The following is a 25,964-nucleotide window of genomic DNA, read 5'->3' on the forward strand; positions in this document are numbered from 1 at the left end:
CTGGGATAGGCTACCAAAACTTCATTAGGCCATTGATAGAAATCCTAGCCACAGGTGGTTTAGAAATTGTCTTTCTGAGGCCCCTGGGAGCCTCCTTCTTTTCCTGTGCGTCCTCTTCTCATTCTTTGTTGCCCTCAGATCTGCTGTCATTGGTTCACTCTGCAAATATATCCTTAAATGTTTGGCAGAATTTACCAGTGATACTATCAGAACCAGGAGTTTTCTTTGTGAGGTTTTTAGCTATAAACTGTATTTCTTTAGTAGATATAGGGTTATCTATTTCTTCCAGAATGAGCTTTGGTAGTTTGTGTCTTTCAAAGAAGTTGTGGAATTTATTGCCATAAAGTTGCTCACGGTATTCCTTTATTATCCTTCTAATAACTATAGAATCCATAGTGCTGTCACATCTCTCATTCTAGATATTGGTAATTTGTGTCTCCTCTTTTTTTTTTTCCCCTGATCAGTCTGGTTAGAGGCTTATCAATTTTATCAAAGAAACATTTGCTTCTGGTTTCATTTGTTTTTATAGTTTATTTCGCTTATTTGTACTCCGATCTTGATTATTTTCCTTCTCTGCTTGCTTTGGGTTTAATTTTCTTTGATTAAAAATTTTTTTTTGTAATGTTTATTTTTGAGACAGAGTGTGAGTGGGGGAGGGGCAGAGAGAGACACACACACACACACAGATCTGAAGCAGGCTCCAGGCTCTGAGCTGTCAGCACAGAGCCCGACATGGGGCTTGAACCCATGAACCATGACATCATGGCTTGAGCTGAAGTCTGGCACTTAACCGACTGAGCCACCCAGGCACCCCTAATTTTCTTTGATTTTTTTTTTTTAAAGTGGGAGCTGAAGTCATTGATTTGAGAACTTTCTTTTTTTTTCTGGTATTGCCAGCAGTGCTATAAATTTCCCCCTAAGTACTACTTTAACAGCATCCCATATATTTTAATAAGCTTTATATGTATGTATGTATGTATGTATGTTTGTATGTATGTATATATTTAGTTATTGTAAATAAGTCCTAAACACCAGCTTGGTGGTGCCCAGATATGGCCCTGGGCACTACAAAAACAGTTTCTGCCTTATGAAATTGATGGTCTGTCAGAGAAGCCAAGACAGTAAGCAGATGAACAGTGATGAGTACACAGATGTAGGAGTCTAGGCAACCATATGGGCCCTGCCCTATGCTGGATATGTGGGTCACTGGCAGATGGCTCAGCACCGGGCATTAAAGCTCTCATAAAATTGCAGACTGTGTCAGTCTCTGCAGCTGCTCTCAGTTCAGGGTCTTGATCAACTACACTTCCAGTATTCTAGCTATTTTTATTTCTGCTTCCTGTTTCCTAAGTCCCTGAAATGGAGGTGATAAAGGTTTTCCTCTTCTATAAAATATCTGTACTATGCCTTCTGCAAAATTGCTGCTATGAAATATGTGCTCTGACTTCAGTGTTTGCAGCGTGGGGGAGAGTGGGAGACAGAAGTCTTCTATCTGGAAGAGTTTCCAGTGGCAGGAACTTGGGCTTGCGTTTAGGTAGATCTGAGTTTTAATCTTGACTGTACAATTTACTGACAGTGTGACCTTGGGTAAGCTACTTAGCTGCTTTAAAGCTCTGTCCTGCCCTGTAACATGGAGATAATGATGTCTACCAACTGATAACAATTGTTTTGAGAATTAAGTAAGGTAATGAACGTGATGTGGTTAGCAGTGTCTGGCTCATGGTGTGAGACCCCACAAATGAAGACTGTTCTCGTTCTTTTGCAGTTCCTTTATGGTGCTCTGTCTCCCACAACCAAGCATTTTCCTTCTCTGAAGCTAACATTTCTCTTTTCACTGTGTCCTAGGGTTGCTGATTTCTTGTCCTAAATCCTTCCCAGGGCACTTTCTCATTCCCATGTTACAGTCTTGGTAGCTGAACCAACCAAACACAGTGATCTTCGAATCAGAGTCTCATTGCCAGTTGATTCCCTGAAACTCCCCGTCTGTTTGCTGCCTGAATGATCTTGGGTTTACTCCTCAGAATAGTAGTGAAAGCCTGGAGGCTAGTCTCTGAACACACTTCTCCCCTTAACCTTCCTTTTCCAAACTTGAACCCTTCTTGCCCTATCATTAATCTCTCCCTTTTAACCTTGTTCCTCCCCTAAGCTCGTAGAGGTGGTGGCAGTGGGATATTTTAGAACCCTAAAAGCAGATGTCAATCCACATTTGATTTAGGGGTGGTAGCCAGTACCTTCATTGAGAGAAGTCTTTTGGGGCAGAGAAAGTTTCTCCTGTATTTAATTACAGGAGAAATTTAGGTGGTCTCCTAAATTTCCTGCGACCACCTTGATCTGTACCAAAGACTGCTCTGACATGTGTGGTGTCATTCATTCCTGAGGACAGAGGGGGCAAAGGCCCAGTCTTGAGGACAGCTTTGTTGAAGCAATATGATCACTTCTGTTGGTCCTCTAGTACAGGCCCTGTTAATGAGTAGTCAGTAAGGTGAAACTGCCTGTTCTATTGAAAAAAATTTTTTAATGTTTATTTTTTGAGGGAGGGAGGGGGAGAGAGAGAGAGAGAGAGAGAGAGAGAGAGAGAGAGAGAGAGAGAGAAAACAGGGGGGAGGGGCAAAGAGAGAGAGGGAGACACAGAGTCTGAAGCAGGCTCCAGGCTCTGAGCTGTCAGCACAGAGCCTGACGCAGGGCTCAAACTCATGGACCTTGAGATCATGACCTGAGCCAAAGTCAGACGCTTAAGGGACGAAGACACCCGGGTTGCCCCTGCCTGTTCTGTTTTTAACAATCTGAAAATAAACTGGTTAGGCCTGATTGTTGCATGCGATTCTTTGGCAAACACTTCTGTGTGTCTGCAACAAAGTTGCACATCTCTGACTTCAGACAGGCACGTCTCATGCCTTTGGAGTTAATATTTTGCCAAATGTAGCTGTGTTTACAGTTTGATAATAGTGCCACCACTGAGGAGTCCTGCGGTGCCAAGTGATAAGGCAGGTCTTAATACCCAGCAATTCCATCAACTAGATGCCTGTATTAGTTTTCTATTGCGGTGCAACAAATTATCCAAAACTTTACAGTTTAAGACAACAAACATTTGTTATCTCACAGCTGGTAGGAATCTAGGCTTAGTGGTTTAGTTGGGTGGTTCTGGCTCATAGTCTCTTACGAAGTTGTAGTCAAGCCATTAGCTGGGGCTGCTGTCATCTCAATGCTCAAGCGGGGTTGGAGGATCAACTTCCAAGCTCATGCATAGGATTGTTGAGAGGTGTCTGTTCCTTGCTGGCTATTGGCTAGAAGCCTCAGTTTCTGCCAGATGGGCTTCTCCATAGCAGCTGGCTTTCCTCAGAGCAAATGGCCCCAGAAAAACTGAGAGAGCAATCAAGATGAAAGCTATAGTGCTTTTGATAACCTAGTTTCAGCAGAGATATACCATCACCTTTGCTGTAGTCTGTTGGCCCAGGGACCAACCCTGGAATAATATGGGGAGAACAACATAAAATGTAAATATCCTGAGGTGGGGATTTCTGGGTACCACCGAGGAAGCTGTTTATAACAGTGATCTAGACTGGAAAAAAATATCTGTATCAGGTCCTGAGTTACCTAGCTCTCCTATTCATTCATTCATTCATTCACTCATTCAACAAAGGTTTATAGAAACTCACAACCTCCAAGCACTGTTCTTGATGCTGAGAATCCATTGAAGAATAAGGGCTGTTCCTGCCCTCAGGGATCTTCTAGTAAATTACAAAGAAGTATGCAAAGTGCTGTGATGGGGAAATTCAGGACTGTGGGAACATGTGTGGAAAGTCAGGAGGCACCTGGATGGCTCAGTCAGTTAAGTGTCTGATTCTTGGTTTCAGCTCAGGTCATGATCTCATGGTTTCATGAGTTCGAGCCCTGCATCGGGCTCCATGCCAACAGTGTAGAGCCTTCTTGGGATTGTCTCCTCCCTCTCTCTCTGCCCCTCCCCCACTTGTGCGCGCGTGTGCGCACACGCTCGCTCGCACTCTCTCTCTCTGTCTCTCTCTGGTGCACCTGGGTGGCTCAGTCGGTTAAGCATTTGACTTCGGCTCAGGCCATGATCTCCAGGTTTGTGAGTTCAAGCCCCGCATTGGGTTTTGTGCTGACAGCTCAGAGCCTGGAGCCTGCTTCGGATTCTGTGTCTCCCTCTTTCTGTGTTCCTCCCCTGCTCCCATTCTTTCTCTGTCTCTCAAAAATAAATAAAGATTAAAAAAAAAAAAAAGAAAGTCAAGAATAGGCTCTTGGAAGAAAGGACAATGGGACATTACAAATAGTGCCAATGACTTAAAAGGTAAGTGGATGGGGAAGTGGTGTGGGAAATCAAGGACAGATATTAGGTGGGGATCCAGATAGCAGGCAGAAATGCAGGGGTTTTAGTCAATTGGAGCAGAGTCTTACATAGCCCAGGACTTAGGAATGGGGTACCAGTCTGGGAATCAGGAGTAAGATCACAGTCGAGTCCCCTACTGGCCAGCAGGCTATTGAGGCAGGAAAGCAGTCACTATGAAGAAGATAGGGGGCTTTGGAGGGAGGCTGAGGCATGGCTCTCAGAGCTGGAATAAAGGTCACATGGGGACCAGTTCTGGGAGGAACCCATTGCTGTCCTCTAAGCATTGCCCTACAATCCCTAATCCTCTTGAGAGGTTGTGCTGTGAACCAGGGTAGATAGTTGGAAAGAAAATCACAGAGTGGCAAAAACTGTCTTTGGTGCTCATCTCTCAGCTCCTGTCCTGCCAGCTTGGTATTCTCATAGTGCCTCCCAAGTTCCCAGGACCACCCCTCCCACCTTTATCTCAGTTGTCTTTTCCACTGTCAATGCCCTCAGGTTCTGCCCATTGCCCCACACATCCTTACTTTCTGCTGGCCCCCAGAAGAGAGTCCTGCCACAGACTTTATGGCCATGAATTGAGGATGCAAAATTTACTGTATCTGACTCTTTGGTACAAAAAAACGAAGTCTGTGATGGACAAGTAGAGGTTGGATTTGGCTGGCCTGATTACTTGTGACCATTGATTGGATTCACCACTTAGGGTGCAGTTTTTGCTACTGTAACTTGTTTGTTGCATCTGTGGTCAAGACTGAAGCTTCATAGTCTGTGTTAGGTCAGCTTGACCTTGCAGGAAAAAGCCGCTTAGGTCATCTGGGAAATGGGTGCTGCCTCTCTGTCTCCCATCAACCCACCTGCAGAACCTTCCCCACTGAGCCCAAGGGACAGATGGAACCAGGAGGAGGGAAGCCGTCCCCTTTCCCTAAGAATGCCGATATGACATCTCCAGCTGCTCCTACCACCATGACTACCTGTTAAGGGCTGTGCATGTGCCAGGTGCTCTGCTCATCCCTCTACGTCATGACTTCATGAGTGCTCACAATGACCTGATGGCACACAAGTGATGACAGGCATTTGCAGAGATTGTGTTGCTTCTCCAAGGTCACATGGCCATATGTGATGAAACCAGGGCCAAACTCTGGTGTGTTTGATGTACAAACCTCTGTTCTTTAAGCTGGGTTCAAATATCTGTGGTGTGGGTGTATTTGCTTGTTCAAGGCTCTGAAGGGTCATATCTTTGGTGTTGGAACCCAGTCCTCCAACCTCCCCGGCCACACCGTGCTCCCTTTTGGTTTTTCCTTCCTAAGTCTCTAAGTGCTCTTAGGTGCCTACTATCAGGACTTCTCTTTCAGAAGAGGTCGGGTGGTGAGCAAAGTCTGGGATATCATCAAGAAATTGAAACCAGGAGAGAGTGGAAGGTGGCCAAAAATGAAATTTCAGGATTTAAGCCCTGGTGAGGCAAGAAGTGCATTTGATGGTAAATGGACCTGGATTTCTTAAGACAGCAGCAAGAGCAACAATGTAGCCTTTGTTGAGTACCTGTTATACACCAGGCCCCTTTCAGGCCAAGCACACCATGTATATGATACCATTTAATCCTCACAACAAACCTATGAGGTAGTTACCACTAAAATTCCCATTACACAGATGATGAAACTGAGGCTCAAGGAGGTGAGGTCACCTGGTCATATGGTGGCAGAGTTGAGAATTGGGCTCTTCTCTGTCTGGCTCCATAGCCTAGTCTCTGAACCTCTGTGTCATCCTGCCTTTATGTACTCCCGTTGGTTTTCCAGATCATTTCCGAGCGCACCAAGCCCAGGATGCATGAGTTTCAGTCTGAGGTATTCATGATCATTGGTGGCTGCACAAAGGATGAACGGTTTGTGGCGGAGGTAACCTGCCTGGACCCCCTGAGGCGCAGCCGCCTGGAGGTGGCCAAGCTCCCCATGACGGAGCATGAGCTGGAGAGTGAGAACAAGAAGTGGGTGGAGTTTGCATGCGTGACATTGAAAAATGAGGTCTACATCTCAGGTAAGCAGGAGCCACATGATGCCAAAGCAAGCCCCAGTGGCACGATGTACTTTCCTGAGTGAGAGCCAGGCCACCATCTTACAAGAATTACTGTGAATGGCAATGGTCTAACTCTGACTGGATCAGCATACAGAAACCCGGGGGGTCTTATCTGGGAAAGCACATTATTACTTAATGGACACTAACCTGTGAGCAGTATTGTACTAGGATCTGGGGTAGCAGGCAGACAGGTCCAGTCCTTCATGGAAAAGGAAGAAGTAAACTGATACTAGAGTTTATTTGGTGTTTGCTCTAGGTGTAGGGTTCTGAGCTGGTCACTAGGAATACAGTAATGAATAAAAATGTCTGCTCTTCTCCCCAGACCTGAACCTCAGCTCAAGTTTACTGTCATACTTTTGGATGCTCCAGTAGAACATCGTACTTTTTCATTTCACACTTCTTTCTTTCTTTTTTTTAGAGAGAGAGAGAGAGAGAGAGAGATCGTGCAAAAGAAGGGGGGAGAGAGGCAGAGGGAGAGAGACAGAGAGACAGAGAGAGAGAGAGAGAGAGAGAGAGAGAGAATCCCAAGCAGGCTCCACACTCGGCAGGGGCCCGTTGTGGGCTTGATACAACAACCCTGGGATCACGATGCCAAGCTGAAATCAAGAGTCAGATGCTCAACTGACTGAGCTACCCAGGCACCCCTCATTTCTCTCTTCTAAGTTATTTGCTTAATTATTTACAATTACACTATGCCTCATTCCCATTAGTCCTTCAATTCTACAAGAGTCAATACTATATTGTCAGTACCTAGTACTGTGCCTAGCTACATAGTAAATAATAAATATTTATTAAGTGACAAAATCTGTACCATTTTAACAGCACAGTAGGTGAATTTTCACTTTGGTGGCATTTAATCATTTGCCTGTCACACCAACTCTGTAAGGTAGGTGATTTTAATCTCCAAGTTACAAATGGAGAAAATGGAGGCTCTGAAAGATTATGGAACATATCTAAAGACAGGTCATACCTTGGTAAATGTCAGACAGGGTTCCAACCCAGGTTCTGTGAGTCCGTCCTCTCCCAATGACATCAAAAGTCACCCAGCTCTTCTGGGAGCCCCAAGGAAGGAGACAAGCATACCTTGTCCTCTCTTGGAGGCTTTTTCTAATCTGAACTTGTTTGGGGAAGAGCTTCTTCGCAGAACTGGCTTCCTCCAAAGTCAAGGGCAGGTCAGTTCTTCCCTGGGTATGTTAATACCATAGATTAGATTATAGCTTTCATTTATCTTGTAGAAGTATTTTTTTGATTGTTGTAGAAGATTCAAATAATACAGGGTGTAAAGTAAAATATGGCAGTTTCTCTGTGCTATTACAATCCTATACGTTTTAACTTTTTTACAAAAATAGTTTTATATTGGCTTAGAGTAAGTAATGCCAGCTGCTGTAACAAACACTAAATCTCAGCGAATTGTGGCAGTAGTATGTGGGCACTGGGGGGTGTGGACCTCCTTCACTCAGTCATTCAGGGACCGAGGTTCTTTGCATCTTATGATGCTGCTGTTTTCCACACGTGGTCTTCAAGTTTGATGCATTAGAGGAAGAAGGAGACACTGAACAAGTTGAGAAGGCAACTTGTTATGAGCAGCTCATAACAACCTCAGCCTGGACATGAGGCATTAGTCTTCTCGCATGCTATTAGCAAGAACTAGCCACATACCCCCACCCCTGCAGTCCCAGCCCCCATGCGGTGGGCTAGGAAATGGAGTTGAGCTGTGTGTACAGGAGGAAAAAACAGATTTCGGAACCATAGTCAGTCTTTGTCACATACACTACACATGTTGTTCTACAACTTGTCCTTCGCCTCACTTAAACTTTTTGTTGTCTATTTAAAAGTGACACTGGGGGCGCCTGGATCGCTCAGTCGGTTGAGCATCTGACTCTTGATTTGGGCTCAAGTCATGATCCCAGGCTCATGAGATTCAGCCCCTTGACAGGCTCCTTGCTGAGCATGGAGCCTGCTTACGATTCTCTCTCCCTCCTGCTCTTCTCCCCAGCTCTTACGTGCATGCTCTTTCTCTCTCTAAAATAATAATAATAAAAAATGACACGAGCAATACATGAAGCCATGCTTGTTATACACAGTTAAATCACAGAGATTTGTGCTTCAATTCACAGTCTCTTTTGGACATCATCACGTGTTGACATAAGGGATCTGTTGTGTGGATTAAGTGATGTAATATGTATTACATAAAGCACAGCACAATCCCAAGCACATAGGAGAGCTCAGCAGTGCTATTCATCATTATTGCTAGTGTTCTTTCCACCAGCTTCAGGGCAGTCTACTGATTGAATGAAATACAGTTTTTTCAGCTTTTATTTTCCCACTGGAAAAAATTGCTGCAATAGGCATTTTAATACACATGTATTTATGAACTTGTGCTGCTCTTTGGAGAGATTCCTGGAAGTGGTCATAAGATGTGTCCATTTAGAATTTTTGTAGATGTTACTAAACTGGTACCAGTTTGCAGTTCAACCAACGTTGAATGACATGGCCCATTTTCTTCATCCTTGCTGACATTTTTTATTATCAATTACATTTTTTTTCATAGCCCAAAATGTTTATATTTACATTCTTGGATCATTAATCATGTTAGCATATTTTCATATATTTATTAGCTAACACTTTATTTTTGAAAATTATCTATTTCTACCCTTTGTTTTTTATTGGTTGTTTGTCTTTTTAGTAATTTTTTGCAGTTCTTATTCTATGTCCTTTGCTATTTGTATTGCAAATAGTTTCTCTCAGACTATGGTTATCTTTGAACTTCAATTTATATTTTATATAGTAACTTTCTTTCCTATGTGATTCTGCGTTTTGTGTCATGCTTAGAAAGCCCCTCTTCACCCCAAGATCATCAGCGTCTCCCATATATTCTCCAGTTACTTTTATACCATTTACTTTTGAATTTTATTTTATTTTATCTTATTTTATTTTATTTATTTATTTTTTTAATTTTTTTTTAACGTTTATTTTTGAGACAGAGAGAGACAGGGCATGAACAGGGGAGGGGCAGAGAGAGAGGGAGACACAGAATCTGAAACAGGCTCCAGGCTCTAAGCTGTCAACACAGAGCCTGATGCAGGGCTCGAACTCACGGACCGTAAGATCGTGACCTGAGCCGAAGTCGGACACTTAACCGACCAAGCCACCCAGGCGCCCCTGAATTTTATTTTAACTATAATGTGAAAGAAGGCTCTAACTTAATTTTTCCCTAAGTAGTCAATTGTTCTAATACCATTTATTTAATGATCCTTATATCTTTCAGTCTGTTCTGTACTCTTGTTTTTCATTGGTCAGTTTGTCTCATTTGATGCTAGTACCACACTGCTTTTATTATTGTAGCTTTTTAGTATATTTTAATATTTGCTGGAAAAATCCTCCTTGTTCATTCTTTTTGCAAAAGTTTCTCAGACATTTTTCCAAATTTACTCTTCAAATGAAATTTAGAATGATCTCTTCAAGTTCCCTGAAAAGTCCTGAAGGCACTGAATGTATTGATGAACTTGGGGAGGGCTGACATCTTTACAGCCCTCGTCTGTCCTCTCGTCTATGCACATGTCATGCCTCCAACCTAATCAGGTCTTCTTTACATCTTGAGGCAAAACTCATAGAGTTTTTGTTTCCTTCTTAATACAGTGTGCATACATTACTTTGAAAGTATATAGTTATTTTATAACTTTAGACGCTGTCACATTGGGATCAATATCATGCACAGTGTTTTGAATAGAGACCTCTAAAATGCACACAACCCAAGGAAAAAATGGTTGAACTATGTGAACAGAAACTTCATGGAAGAAGAAGCTCAGGAAAAACCAAACCATGGTGTTATTTTTCTCCATCAGCTTGCAAAACAAAATAAGCCAAAAAACGCTCTTAATATATGCTGTGAATGAGGTATAGGGAAAGGTCAACCAGGACAGCTCTGGAAGGCTCTTTGGCAACACCTATAAAAATTCAAGGTGTGCATGCCTTTCCCTTAGAAATCTCACTTCTGGGCTCTACCTTAGAGAAACATTTACCCAGGACACAGAGCATCATCAGTGATACACATTGCCCCACTAGTGCACATTTATAAGTCTGAAAAGTACATCTTTTTTTTTTTTTTAGATTTTATTTATTTATTTTTGAGAGAGAGAGAGAGAGAGCAGGGGAGGGGCAGAGAGAGAGAGGGAGAGAGAGAATCTCAAGCAGGCTCCATGCTCACAGTGCAGATCCCAATGTGGGTCTCGAACCCACAAACCATGAAATTATGACTTGAGCTGAAATCCAGAGTTGGACGGTTAACCAACTGAGCCACCCAGGTGCCCCTGAAAAGTACATGCTTTGCTTTAAGTAGTTGGTGATACTCTATGCTGATGGGGAATAGAAACACAAAGCTGTTAAAATATTTTTATTAAAATCCCCCCAAAGATCTTGGTCTCTCTCCCTAACTGAATTATGTATTTTCAGAGAGTTATCTCAAAAAAAATATTTACCATCTCACTCTCAAATTATCTATTGTGAGCATCTAATTCTTTTATAATAAAATCTTTTAACAATAGGACAAACCCTACTTATGTTTTTTATATAGATCAGAGATTTAACCAAGACAATTTTGTAAGATTTCTTGGTGATTTTCCCAGGTTTGTATTTGTCTAAATAAACAAGCAAACAGAACTTAAGGTACTTCCTAATTTGCCTGCTGGTCAAGGTCCTCCTATCCCCACTGCAGTGGTCCAACCTTACCTGTCCTGCTTTACTTCCTACCCCTTGGCTGCACAGACACTGAGTCCAGGTGCCTGCTGGCCCCCATCCACCCAGGCCACTTGGGTGCCATTTCCCTGGAGACTTCTCTGGACCCAATTCACTCAGCCACCTCTTTTCTGAACTCTCACAGCACAGATGTGACACCTAGCACAGTCTGGTACACGATTCACCCCAGCCTCACCTGGCTTTCTCTGTTCCCCTATGTTGGCTCGATTTCCCCCATCCAGACCACACACACCTTCACGATTTCTTTTGTTTGGGAGCAGAGCTGACCTGGGGATGTAGCATTTAAGGACTGTGGGAAATTATGGGGGAAGCTGTGTTTCTGATATATCTGGTGGCTTCTTAAATGCTCTGTATCTCTTCTAGGTGGCAAAGAGACACAGCATGATGTTTGGAAATATAATTCTTCAATCAACAAATGGATTCAAATTGAGTATTTGAACATAGGCCGCTGGAGGCATAAAATGGTGGTATTAGGTGGCAAGGTCTATGTGATTGGAGGTTTTGATGGCTTACAGAGGATCAACAATGTGGAGACCTATGATCCCTTCCATAACTGCTGGTCAGAGGTATAACAGATTATTTCTATGAGTAATTTTGTATTATTACTTCAAAGCTTTAAAAAAGAAGTATGTGCCAATGTAGGTATATGGCTTTCTGATCTTTCTGCTCCCACTGAGAACATTTTTGGTGGCTCCAAGCTTCCCTCTTAATAGGAGCCATTGCTTCAGCATTGCTGATCAGGTCAGAGAAACAACTTCCTTCCAGACGGGGAAGCTCTGCGTGGGCACCTGTCTATCCTGGCAAGAAGCCCAGATGTAGAGGGGAGGCTTGGTTCTAACCTCAGTCTGCATGTCTGAGCTCAGAGTCTGTCTCCTCAGATGCCATCCGCCCTTGTTTTCTCCCCAGTGGGCATACAGAGATCCCTTTCCTACACTGTTTACTGATTCAGAGTCATTTGGTAGGGTTTAAGAAGTTAGCCCTTGTAATTTATGCTAGGTGAATAAACTCTGGAGATCTGCTGTACAACATTGTGCTTACAGATAACAGCACTGCATTTTATGCTTAAAAAGTTAAGAGATATCCTTTTGTAGTTCATAAGTGTGATGATTGGGTCTTCAAACTATTGTGTGACATGTGCCGCCCTCAAACCTTGTTACAACCTTGGCACATTACCTGTCTGATGTGGAAAAAAAATTTGTTAAGAGAGTAGATCTCATGTTAAATGTCATAATAATAATAATAATAATAATAATAATGAGTAAAACGGTTTCACTTCCTGCATTTCCAGGTTATTCTTAATTACAAATTTTCTTTCTCCTTATGAGACTGTATGTCAGAGTATGTTCCACTTTGAGGAGTGTAAAACATGGCCATCAGAGGCACAAGCAAAGGTAGCTATGTCATCATGGCATCTAACCAAGCAAGACCTGTCAACCTGAAAACTGCTATATAGCCCTTCATATTTTATAGGAGTGTGCCCTACATCTTCTCAACTTGTCAAGTGCCATGACATAGCTGCTCCATGACCCAAGAGGGCCATGTCAAAAGGCAAGAAGCTCTTGGAAGTCCCCTTGAGTGCCCTGCGGTTCACAGGGTAGAAGCACAGGTCTGGCTAAATACCAAAATCTTCATGCTGCCCCAGAGTGGGAGTCTGCTTACCTATGGCCCCCTGAAACCCTTATACCAGCTTTTCTTCCTAGATAAAAGCAATAAGGACAATGGCACATAGTAGGCACTCAGTAAATATTTTTGAATGAAAGAACACATGAATGAATAGAAATATGCATGTTTGAGAAAGTATTTTCCTCCAAATAGTGGCTGGTTTCATCTGTATAAACACTTATTCCTATGTACACCTTCCCTCCCCTGATAGCTGGACTCTGGGAGAAACAGGCTGGAAACATCCAACACTGAACCCGTTCTAGCCTGTCCAGAGCCTGCAGGGAGGGTGGGAAATGAGTGCTTTGACCTCATGTCTCAAGGGGAGTCAAGCCCACAGGCCTTGTGACTTCAGGCAAAGGATGCCCAGGCTTATGTTCTTGAGCTCCTGGCCTGTGTCCTGTGAACCACTGCAGCAGTCTGGGGGCAGCCTGTAGCTGTGTGACTGACCGCTTCTCCTGATGCCCTGTGCCTCCACAGGCAGCACCCCTTCTTGTCCACGTCAGTTCCTTCGCAGCTACCAGCCATAAGAAGAAACTCTATGTGATTGGGGGCGGGCCCAATGGGAAACTGGCCACAGACAAGACTCAGTGTTATGACCCTTCAACCAATAAATGGAATTTAAAATCGTCCATGCCGGTGGAGTCTAAATGCATCAATGCTGTCAGTTTCCGGGACCGCATCTATGTTGTTGGTAAGTAAATGAATGGCATCTTATTTATCTGAGGTCCCCCACCCATGCAGCCATGGGGGTAGATCAGATAAGGCCCTCCTGGGAACTCACATGGATTCCTGGGTGATGTGGGTGAGGTTGAAAAGGAAGAGAAGGGATTGGTCCAGGCCTTGGTGGGAATTACCTTGTAGTACTGGACACAGAGACAGCCCACGTTTAGGGTACATACAAAATAGACCGACAGTGGGGCCCAGTGGAGGAGCCAGAAGTTGCCACAGGAACGAAGTGTGCTGCAAACATTAGCAAATGTATGAAAATTGAAGTGTGCACAGTATAGTAAGTGACCGATGAATGGTAGCTATCATTATTTCTTATTTTGTGTTCATGGGAATTTTACTCTTTCCACTTGCTCTGGGGCTCTGAAAAGTTGCATTTAGCCACAAGGAAAGCCTGGCTAGCCATACCACAGTTGGCATGGAATTGTTAAGGACGATGGATCTCAATACCAACTACTCATTAGAATCACCTAGGGAGCTTTTTACAAAAATATGCATAGCTAGGCCCTATTCCAGAGCAATTATATCAGAATGAGAGGGAGCACGTTGGTCTACAGTACAAGGTTTTTTTTTTTTTTTTTTAATTTTTATTTAATGTTTTACTTATTTTTGAGAGAGAGAGAGAGAGAGAGAGAGAGACAGACAGACAGAGTATGAGCAGGGGAGGGGCAGAGAGAGAGAGAGGGAGACATAGAATCTGAAGCAGGCTCCAGGCTCTGAGCTGTCAGCACAGAGCCCAACGCCGGGCTTGAACTTGTGAACCTCGCAATGGTGACCTGAGCTGAAGTTGGACATTTAACTGACTGAGCCACCCAGGCGCCCCAACAGTGCAAGGTGTTTCTAATGTGCAGGTGACTTTCATGTGCAGCCATGACTGAGAATTACTGATTAAGGAGATGCCAAAAATATGTAACTTCAGCAAACAAGAACTAATCAGAGCAGGCTTCCTGGAGGCAGAATACAGGAACAGATTAAGGAAAAACCCCTTCTCTCTCTTGCTTCAGGTTTCCTGTGTGTTTATGGTCAGCCTCATGACTTCAAAGCTCATCTTAAGATGGGTAACTTGGGCTGGCGTCCCAGGTCATGCTCAGTCTACAAAGAGACGCCACCACCTCTAGTCACTGCCATGTATCGATAGCTTCTGTGTACCAGGCTTTCTGCAGGTGCTTTATGAGCATGGTCCTTGTGACGTCTTACAACCACCGCAGCCTCAGTGCTTATGGTTACAATAAAAAAGTGGCAGAGCTGGGGTTGTGAGCTGAGTGCCCCAACTGTACCAGGCGGTATTTCTTCTAGGGAGCAGTCTTAGGATACATTTTGGCACCACGTGAAGCCAGTCGTCCTTGAGACCCTGATTAGCGCCTGGCAGCAGAGTTTAAGGGGCTCTGTGAAGTGTTTCCAGCACAGACATACTGTCCCTAGAATCCATTAGAGCTTTCTGGAGAGCCGTGAAGCTCCTATTTCCATTGGCGAGATGGTAGATTTGACCTAGCAGAAGTGGGCTTTTTGTGGTTAAAGGGGAAGAAAACCAGAAAAACAGTGAGATGCCCACCGTGTTTCCCTTCCTCCTCAGGAGGGGCTATGAGAGCGCTGTACGCCTACAGCCCTCTGGAAGACAGCTGGTGCCTGGTGACCCAGCTCAGCCACGAGAGGGCCAGCTGCGGCATCGCGCCCTGCAACAACCGGCTCTACATCACTGGGGGGCGGGACGAGAAGAACGAGGTCATCGCCACGGTGCTGTGCTGGGACCCCGAGGCCCAGAAACTGACGGAGGAGTGTGTCCTGCCCCGCGGGGTGTCGCACCACGGCAGTGTCACCATCAGGAAATCTTACACCCACATCCGGAGGATCGTGCCCGGAGCCGTGTCGGTGTGACTGCGGGAGGGCGGAGCCACGGGGGCGCGGGGCGAGGTGCCAGGAGACCTCCCTCCTCACCTGTTGCCCGGGTTCGTCCCACTTCAGACAGCAGGCTGGGCTGGAGCTACAGGCCACACACCTGGGTTCCCCGCGGCTCCACATGGGAGCTCCTTTTGGAAGTCACAGCTTTGGGAGACCAGCCAGGAATGTTTGTGCGACCTACCTCAGGAGGGAAGAAGAGTAATATGTAACATTCAGGACAGACCTGTCCCCTGCCAGGTTCTGTGCCAAGCACTTTTGTGTATCAATTTGTTTAACCACCATAATGACCTGGTCACCGGACATTATCACTTCTGTTTTACAGGTGAGGAAACTTGAGTTTCAGAGAGGCGAAGTACTTTGTCCCTGGTCACCCAGATTATAAGTAGCTAAGCCAAGAGGCTAACTCCAGGTCTTTTCAATTTCAAGGTCAGTGATGGTTCTGTCATGCTGCCTATTTCTGCATAGGAAAACAACAAACTAAACTGGCTCATTTTTTGTTTCTGACAAGTTTGCTGAAGGATTCACTCAGCAAGGTGGGGAAATAAAGTTTTTTCTTTCTTTCTTTTTTTTCTTATATTTAAACCACGTGGAATCCTTGGTGTTAGAGCCTTGGGCTCCTTGTCAAGAGGGTTTCAAGTGTTGTTCCATCTGACAGGACCGGAAGATGGGTCTGGGAAGACCTATATGCTTTGAAAGAGATAAAAAATAACTTCTCACCCATCAAAACCTCTTTTTTCTTTCTTTCTTTCTTTCTTCTTTTTTTTTTTTTTTATGATCACAGAGGTGCATTTTGGACTAGAACTCTTGTTGCCAGACACAATTGTACCTTCAGCAGAGTCCAGTGCCCTGGCCTCTCAACGTCCAACACTTGTATTGCAGTGTTAAAAGGGGTTTTCCAGAGACTCAGAATACTGTTTTCGTTGTTGTTTTTAATGTAAACATCCCTACACTGCTGGCCACTGCAAGAATGACTGACTCTTCTTGACAGTATACTTTCTGCTTTTTAGACTGTGACTCGAGTCCGTGTCCCTGAGACCCCACCCTCCTGGAACCTTAGTTTTCGGGATCCTTTCAAGCCCTTCTGTTTGGTTTTTGGTTCAGTTTGGGACAATTTTGACTCAAGGAATGGAGTCTGTCCTTCACTCTGATAGAGCTTTCAAATGAGCTCACTGGAAATTCATTCTAATCCCCAAGTTGGGGAGACAGATTAAGAGATCCTGTTTCATATGCTGTACTTAAAGAGCAATAACAATGACAGCAACATAGTAACTGCATTACCCAATGCGTTTTATTTTCATCATATGATTTCAAATCTCTTTAATAGAGTTTTATTTCATGTCAGATGCAGCACATTGTGCCTGTACTTCTGGAACAGTTTGGGAAGTAGCGGTTTTAGAGTTTATAGTAAGTTGAATTTTCATAGAAAAGTTATGGTTAGAAGAAGCTTAAAGTTCCAAGCTGATAAAAAAGGACTTGGAACATTACAAATGAGTTTTCTGTGTATGCTTAGATCATTGAGGATAAATATAAACACATGTTGGTGTGTGAAAAGCTCTGTGCCTTAGAATCAGGTGTGACAGTTCAGCTCCCTGCTACAAAAAGTAGGAAGGGAAAATACAAACATATCTGGGGACATTTAGAACACATTACAGTAAGTGATGTACTTACTCATGAGCACTAATAACCTTAACAAAGCTTTCAACTGAAACAAGTTAATCTAGTTCCATTTAGCAGACATTCAAGGAGTTCTTTCTGTTTGTCAAGACTTTGGGACACAAACAGGTAAGATAACCACCCCTGAAACATTCAATAAACAGGTAAACAGGCCACTAGTCAACATTATAGTTTTTCTTTTCATCAAGTTAGAGAAAAATGATACATCTGCAAAGTTATGAGGTTACACCCACTTCTTTATTGCCCTTCCAGTGCTCTTCTTGGGAAGCTGTGCTCTTAGGTCAATGATGCGGCCATTGCTTACATATTTGACTTCCTTTGAGATAGTCTTCAGAAACCATTTATGAGTTATAGGAGCAATCATTTTCTGAAGATGATTTCAGGAAGAACTTCCAAAAAGTCTATCCAATGACAACATCAGTGGCATTTGCAGAGAGCTCCCCTCAGAAAGAGAGTGCTCCTTGTCATCGAGAACTTTTGATAAGAGCAGTTGACAAATTTTGTGCCCATCAGTGGATCAGCCTTACTCTGGGAAAGTGAGGATTCAAGACCTCTGTGTTATAAATCTGCTTCTAACTGCAGGACCCAAGTTTCAGGACTAGTTCAGAAAATGTAAATGAAGTCAAGGAAAGGATTCTATGTCATTTTTCATTAAATATTTATTTTTGAGACAGAAAGAGACAGAGCGTGAGTGGGGGAGAGGCAGGTAGAGAGGGAGACACAGACTCCAAAGGAGGCTCCAAGCTCTGAGCTGTCAGCACAGAGCCAGAGGCAGGGCTCAAACCCACAAACCGGGACATCGTGACCTGAGCCGAAGTCAGATGCTTAACAGACTGAGCCACCCAGGTGCTCCAGCTTCTATGTCATTTTAATGTCACTAGATATGCAGGTCAATTGTAAAATCTCAGATGCCTGGCCCTCAAGAGAGATTCTCAATAATGGCATAGGTTGGCAGACAGATACACCTGTTAAGACGACACAGAGTCCTGCACTTAACGCTGCCAGTCAGTAGCTTTTAGGGAAATAAGAGTTCAAGTAATTCAGGGAAACTTTATAAGTGTATCAGGATTTAAGCTTCTTGGCACTAGCCAAGGATGGAAGCTCTTAAAATCGAATTTCCATTTACAGATAAACAATCAATCAAAAAATGTAGTTTGTGTGATTGTCGTACCCATACCACCATCGGGTGATGAGGCAAATTGGCACCAGATGAGTAAGAGGCAAAGGGCCCTAGGACTGAGGAAGGGTATGTGGAACATCCTGGCATAGCACACTGGATCTTGAAGCAGGTCATGTGAATGGACAGAGCATCCCTGTCTGGGAGGAAAAGGATGAAGTAGGAGGAGGAAGAAAAGGTCAGGTTTAAGGATACAGGTCTAGAAAATGATATCATGGTCCCTAGAGTTTGTGAGCATGACTGCATTCTAGAGAAGGGTAAGGGAAGAATAAGGAACAGAGGTTTCAGGGAGTGGCTTCCAGGAGAAGAAAGGCACAAATGAGAGCAGGACTGGCAGCCAGACCCACTTGTTGGGGGTGGGGGTGCCTCTGAGCTTCTTGGCAGGGTCTTCTATTTTACTGCACTTAAAGAGAATGAGGCCCAGAGGCTCTGATGGGATGGAAACTGTAGGAGAGGTTAAGGGACCCTAGTTCCCACAGCTGATCTGAAATGGTCAGGGAGCTGATCTCACCTGAACATCAACAGATACATGTTCTCTTCTTAGCCTTCCCCACATCTTGCAATCAATGACTTCAGGAAACACACACACACTCACACACTCACATTTTGCCCTTGAACTCATACCATTTCTCAGGGAAATACAAATATCATTTGCTTATAGCTGTGAAAGTATAGCTTTGCTATTTATAAAAGCACTTGAGGTACTGTTGTTATTTATATATCCTACTTGATTTTGAAAAAGAAAAGTACTCATTAGAATTTTCAGAGTGGGCAAATACCACTGGAATTTCCTATATAAGGTCCTAACTTGGGGTTGAAAGATCATTTTTTCCTTTAATATTTGATTTGAGTGTTGTATTGGATCTCATAATCTGAAGAGTCAATCTTCATGGAAATCCACAAATATCTCAAGTATGGCTATTGCAAAACCAGTTTTGGCAGGCTGAATATTCACATTTATAGGTAAAAATAGTCAACACTTAGTTGGCTAAGTCCTTCAAGCATTTTGGTTATATGAATCTGTATTTTTTTAAATGATCAAACTAAGGATATTGTTTATACGTAAGTATACAAATAAAGTTTGTATTTATTCAATAATGTGTGTGGAATGGATAAGATTATGTTATATACAATCACTAGGTGAATTTTTTTTTTTTTGCTTGTTTTGGCTGATATGAGTTAGTGATATCTGAATACAAATTAATTTATGAGGTGGAAATTTAAAACATTTCAGTTGGTTCAAGAGGGTTTCAATAAAATCATAGGATAGAATTGATCAGAGGTGGTCTATGGAATGGCAAAAATTAGATAGCTTTTACCTCCTTAAAGTCTCGTTGCCTCTGAGCATGCTTTTTACCAACGCACTTGCAAACTATGACTCTCATTTTGCCTGCCTTATCCCTTCTTACAAAAGCCACCTTCTAGGCTTCTGATTTCTGACTCTTAACCCTGTCTTCACCAGTGTCACTGTGTTGTTTCTGAAGCCTTAACCAACCTGTGTGTCTCAAATCAGGGCACAGGGAACTTGGCATAAGAGACAGTGAGCTGTACTTTTCGGCCACTGGAGAATTTGTCATCAATTTAGTTTGTTTTGCATTACAATACAAAGATCCTATGCCACTGAAATGGAGAATCTGAAGTTTTAAAGAAATGTGGGGTCACATGAATAGCTTTACACCATTCCTCCTGGGCCTCCCAAGAAACAGAGGTTCTGGCTCATCTGCTCCAGGGACTCTGGGTGGAAAACCTTGGGAAGCATAGCCCCATTTCACCGGTGGGAAGTGTTCTAGAGTTAATCCTGGGCAATAGATCTGACAACCAGTGCACCAGCTGTGGGTCAAAATGGAGTTTTGACCTTACATTCACTGCTGATCCCTCCAGTTCCCCTGCTGTGTCTAAGTAAGTGGCAATCTGATGCCTGGGCATCCTGGCCAGGGCCTGGCATCTGCCCAACTCTCCTTGGCTCTTTTCCTGCTTTTGGTGTTCCCTGCTGGTGTGTGGCATCCTCTGGACCAGCCTCCTTTTCACTGGAGATGTGGCCTTCATATAGGATCTCTATTCTCCCCTGCCTTCTATGGGCTCATGTCTCATTGTCTGTCCCCTTGGTGCTGGGAACTGATTTGGGTTAGGTCCCACCCACTCCCAAGCTGCCCAGTATCAGCCTGCCTGATTACCAGTCACTCTGGTTTTCACTTCCATGTTTGTTTTGAACACCTAGGGATTTTCCTTTTCTTCTTGCATGCTTAGATGGCTCCTTTGTTTTGGTTCCTGCATGGCAGGCTACCTGGACACCCATGCCTGCCCATCCAGTCATCCATCTGGGTCCCCAACGTGCTGTCTCCCTTGGGGTCTCCAAGCATAGAACCCTCATTACCCTTCTTGTGTTGTCCTCTAGCTATCCCAGCACCAAAGCATCTCTAAGGGTCTCCTGATTTCTGAAGTTTGGACAAAGAGCAAAAGAAGATATGAGACTTCCTGGCTACATATTCTTTAAGAAGGTTTGTGGGTAAGGAAACTTCCCTTTTCCCTTAGTAAAACTAACCCGGATCCTCCAAGTTTGGCAGTGGAGGGAGAAACTCTCCGCGGAGACAGAGAGTTGGATCTCATAGTCCCAACTGTTGTCCCTATAAGGAAAGAGTCCTATACATGGCTCTGAATTTCCCAAAGGACATTGCAGACCAGGCTGGAACAGCTGAATAAGACTTTACTGATGACTGAGAGATGATATAGGGAAATAAGCACAACTAGGAGCAATGCTCTGGATAATGAGGATAAGATTCAGCTGTCCTTGAAAAGCAGTGTTATCCATAGGAGGTGTGTGTGTGTGTGTGTGTGTGTGTGTGTGTGTGTGTGTGTGTGTTTGTTCACGTGTGGGTGTACATGCTGTCAACAATAAAGCTGGACATAGTTAAAATGGAAAAAACAGATTTTATCCAGTAACTACTGACAGTAGAGAAAAGAGCTGAGCCCCATTCTGATTTGTGCACAGCTGACTAGGTGCTTTAAAGGGAAAATTGAGAAGGGGAGGGGATGGGGAGCTGGTGGGCACCGAAGTAAAGGCCGGGATGTGAAAAATTACAAAACACTGGTCAGTAAATGTGATTATTCCAGCTGTCTGCTGGCTGGTAGTGTTGAACTTAGGGTTGTATCCTCCCACAGAGACTGGCAGCCAGGGGCCCTGTACTTCCAGATTGTTACATTCAAAGGATGACTTTCAGGTCCTTGAGAAAGACATCCTGGGCCATAAGAGATACATACATATATCTCTCAAAGGTACAGAGGAAGGGTTTACAATCCTAAGCCCTTTTTAGTAAATGCCCTAAGAAAGGGAGGTTAGGGGCCTATCATCAGGTATTGGTTAGAACAGATGGCAAATTCTTTTGACAGTCTTGACCTTTTCCAGACAGATACACAAAAGGAGGGCATGTGTTCTTAGGCAGCCATGCTAGAGTTCTTAGGCAGCCATGCTAGGGTTGATCAAGTCTGTTAATGCAAGAGTTTGAATGGAGTGTTCACGCAAAGAATTTTTGCCATTTTCAGTGACCCAGGTATATTTGCTTCATGAAAGAGATACAATTAAAGGAATAGGTGTGCTCACCACTTGTACTGCTGGTGGGGATATTTTAAGAGTGAACTGCCCATTTTCTGCAACTTAACACAAGCCCACTGTGAGACCAGGAGTGCCAAAACCCCTCCTTCTAGAATATTCTAAAGATGACTAAAGAGAAAAATAATACTAAAACTTCTTTCAATGTACATAGGCCAGAGTGGTGTTCTAAAACATTTTGGACTATGTCCCACAGTTTCAAAATGGAAACATTTTCAATATTTTCTGTTCTGTTTTTTAAGTTTTATTTATTTATTTTGAGATAGAGAAAGAGAGAGAGAGAGAGAGAGAGAGAGAGAGAGAGAGAGAGAGAGAGAAACTCAAGCAGGCTCCACACTATTAGTGCAGAGCCTGATGTGGGGCTCAGTCCCATGAACTGTGAGATCAAGGGTCAGATGCTCAACCTACTGAGCCACCGAGGTGCCCATCTATTCCATTTTTTTAAAGTTTTATTTATTTATTTTGAGAGAGAGACAGAGCAGGGGAAGGGCAGACAGAGAGGGAGAGAGAGAATCCCAAACAGGCTCTGTGCTGTCAGTGCAAAGCCCAATATGGGGCTTGAATTCACAAACTGTGAGATCATGACCTGAGCTGAAATCAAGAGTCAGATGCTTAACTGACTGAGCCACCCAGGTGCTCCTATTCTATTTTCTCTTAAAATGCTGTTCACAACTTATTAAGGTAATTTCATCACCTGCCCATGGGTCACAAGTCACAACAAGCCACATCTGAAAAATACAAGGTGTCTGGGCACAAACCTAGGCAAAGACAGGGAAGGGGTGAGGGAAGAGGAGGTTGACAAACCCTTGGTTTAACACTTACAACAGATACCAGAGGGAAAAATCTTGAGTGCATGAAGAAACCCATGAGACTGACCTTTGTAGGTAATAGTCTATTCTTTTACAACAAAAGTATAGTAATGGTAGCATCTATTGTGTAATTTCCCAGAAACATGGCACACAGCCAGAAATAGTAGACGAGACTGGGATAGTGACAAAACCAGTCTAGGAAGGAATGATGGGGTTTTTCATGATCAAAGTGCATCCTGGTAGAATGTTGCATTCCCAGAAAACTTCAACCTAGAAACCTGGAGGAAAACAATACATTATGCTTTGTTCTGGCTGAATCATAAATAGACATTGGTTGGAGGAAGTAATGGGGTTGGTCTTTGTGAAACAATGCCGCAAATGTTTATTGAGCACCTACTATATGCCAGGCACAATTCTAGGCACTAGGGCTCTACATCCACAAATAAAACAAAGCTGCTGCTCTCAAAAGCTACCATTCTAGTGAATAAAGGTCACAACAAAACAAGTATATAAATACGCCAAGTAGTGATAAATGCTGGAAAAGCAGGGTAAAGGGTACACATGCTACTTTAAACAGGGTTAGCAGATGTACTTTCTGATAGAGACAGTTATGTAGAAATTTGGGTGAAGAGAAACTGCGATGCCTGTGAATATCTGGAGGAAGCATGTTCCAAATAGAAGGAACAGCAAAAAAAACCCAAAAAAACAAAAAAACAAAAAACAAAAAACAAAAAAACAAACAAACAAAAAAAAAAAAACAAATAGAAGGAACAGCCAGTGCAAAGTCCTCGAGGCAGGAGGCTCAGTGTCTTCGAGAAACAGTAAAAAGGTCTGTGTGGTTGGAGTGAATTCTGAGCGTTGATAAGGAGTCTCAAGGCCACTGTAAGCACTTTGTATATGATCAGGTAAGATGATTGGTCACAAGACAAGTTTAGAAATACTGAAGATTCACCAATGTTACATACTCAAGCTTGTGGTTTACACATTCAACTGTGCTTCATTTACGGTGGCAGTTAGTAGCTAGGATCTGCTGAACGCACGGTTTTTGTGAATCCAGCAAACATTATGCTCTTTCTCCAAATCCTTGGTCTTTCTGATCCTGCCCTGTGCACTCACATCAAGGTGGGCTGGGCTGGCTCTCGCAAATGCCTAGTTACCGGAGCCTGGGGGGTGGGGCTTGGGGAAAGCCACTCAAATAACTAAGATCTTTACCATTCCCTGCATAAATAAAAATGGCAGCACTCATGCATGGACATCCTGGTAAGAAGAAGACCACTGGTGATGATATTGGTGGGGCGGGTCAAGGGGGATGGAAATAAGAACTTTTTTTTTTTTTTTTTTAATTTTTTTTTTCAACGTTTTTTATTTATTTTTGGGACAGAGAGAGACAGAGCATGAACGGGGGAGGGTCAGAGAGAGAGGGAGACACAGAATCGGAAACAGGCTCCAGGCTCCGAGCCATCAGCCCAGAGCCTGACGCGGGGCTCGAACTCACGGACCGCGAGATCGTGACCTGGCTGAAGTCGGACGCTTAACCGACTGCGCCACCCAGGCGCCCCGGAAATAAGAACTTTTAAAGTCAGTGGCCCCCAGAAGCCTAAATGATATTTGAAAACCTCTTATCAGTAGCCCAAACTAATGTGGACTGTGATTCAGCACGTTTAAAAACAAATAAAAATCCTTAGTGGTTAAGTGCAAACCAACAATCTATTTAAAAATCTCTGTAAAATGTGTGGCAATTCACATTTTAGAAGTTAGATGCTAAAAGCATTCTTTCCAGATGACTTTAGAGATTGTGTCTTCCCAGACGGTGGCTGGAATCTTCAGTAGGAACCAAAGCTGGAGATACTGTTCCAATGTTGTCACCAGCCTCCCTGACTCCCAAGGGGGGGATATCATAGAGGCTGGGTTTTGCTGGCCTTTGTAACTACAGCATCTTACATAGAACCTGTCGCCTGGCAGAAATAACATACGGGGTCGGGTCCTGAGGAGTTGCCACCACAGCCGTTACCACCACCATAATTGATCACCTCCCAGACACTGTACACACATTAGAAGTTTTTATTAAAACCACTGATATCTTTTGTTTGGACTGTGCAATATTTCTAAAAATTGGCAACACTGGGGGGCACCTGGGCAGCTCAGTTGGTTAAGCATCCAACTTCGGCTCAGGTCATGATCTCGTGGTTCATGAATTCAAGCCTGGCATCAGGCCCTCTGCTGTCAGCATGGAACCCACTTTGAATCCCCTGTCCCCCTCTCTCTTTGCCCCTTCTTCACCTGCTTTCTCTCTCTCTCTCAAAAATAAATAAACATTTTTTAAAAATTGGCAATACTGGGGCCATATTTCTACTTAACAAGTGTCTGGAACAGAACAGGGGATGTTCTCTTTAGAAAGGGCTGTGTTTTCTAGTTTACCAGACTCCACTGACCCGCTTGGCCCCAGAGGCATTTGAATTTGTAGCTTCTGACATATACTATCTTGTTTAACCCTTGCACCAACTCTGTGAAGTAAATTGGTGCTTTATGGATGTGAAAACAGGCTCAGAGATGTTGAGTAACTTCTCAGGGTCAGGGCTGGACACAGGTCTGTGAGTTTCTGAAGCTGGTGATGCTTCTGCTATGCCCACTGCTGCTTGTGAGGAGGGGCCATATTGAATGCAGTGATTACATGGGACCCATGTAACTCCATGATTGTTTGATTTGAGGATTTAGATCATGTATGTCACAATTCCAGAGTCACCCTGAAAAATATAGAAATCCTATGGCTAACACACTATGTGGTCTGTGCAAAGCCAGACACCTCTAACAAAATAACAAGGGATTGGAGATGACTTTTAAGTTGACTTCCAGCCCTGATGGACCTCCCTGCGGAGGAAGGACTGCACTTTTAAAAGGTGTCCACTTGGGGGCGAAATATGATAACGAATTCCTTAGTTACACCGTGGTGATGGGGCACAGCCAAAGACTCCCAGGGTTTATTGTCTTAAAAGGAAAGGTCTGATGGGAACTGCCAAGCCCCAAGTCTCTGTCCTCTCCTTCTAGTTCTCTGCCAGGCGTCCTGCCTCAGAATGAGCTGCTAGAGCGACCATGGCCTGTTCTCTCCTGAAGTCAATGAATCTAACACAATATTGATTGTAAGATGCCTCTTTATTTTAGACTACTCTAACAAAGGAAATATGTTACAATGCTTCAATGATAGAATTTCACACTGATTGCTCACACCAGCTTTTCTTTGCTTTG

General features: G+C 43.6%; 1 protein-coding gene and 1 non-coding gene across 2 annotated transcripts in view; both read left to right on the forward strand.

Annotated features, from left to right (window-relative positions):
• Positions 1–21,577, forward strand: part of KLHL6 (kelch like family member 6) — a 61,408-nt gene extending 39,831 nt beyond the window's left edge. Inside the window, exons 4-7 of the mRNA XM_049628507.1 lie at positions 6,136–6,373; positions 11,531–11,733; positions 13,307–13,520; positions 15,129–21,577. Coding sequence (XP_049484464.1) covers positions 6,136–6,373; positions 11,531–11,733; positions 13,307–13,520; positions 15,129–15,430 — 957 coding nt within the window. The 3' untranslated portion in view covers positions 15,431–21,577. The remainder of the gene's footprint in view (positions 1–6,135; positions 6,374–11,530; positions 11,734–13,306; positions 13,521–15,128) is intronic.
• LOC125922254 (small nucleolar RNA U13) lies at positions 12,247–12,350 on the forward strand. Its single transcript, XR_007457674.1, has one exon. It is a non-coding gene; the product is annotated as a small nucleolar RNA U13 (small nucleolar RNA).
• Positions 21,578–25,964: the final 4,387 nt, after the last annotated feature.

Source organism: Panthera uncia, chromosome C2 (genome assembly GCF_023721935.1).
Source record: "Panthera uncia isolate 11264 chromosome C2, Puncia_PCG_1.0, whole genome shotgun sequence".
NCBI classification, from domain to species: Eukaryota; Metazoa; Chordata; class Mammalia; order Carnivora; family Felidae; genus Panthera; species Panthera uncia.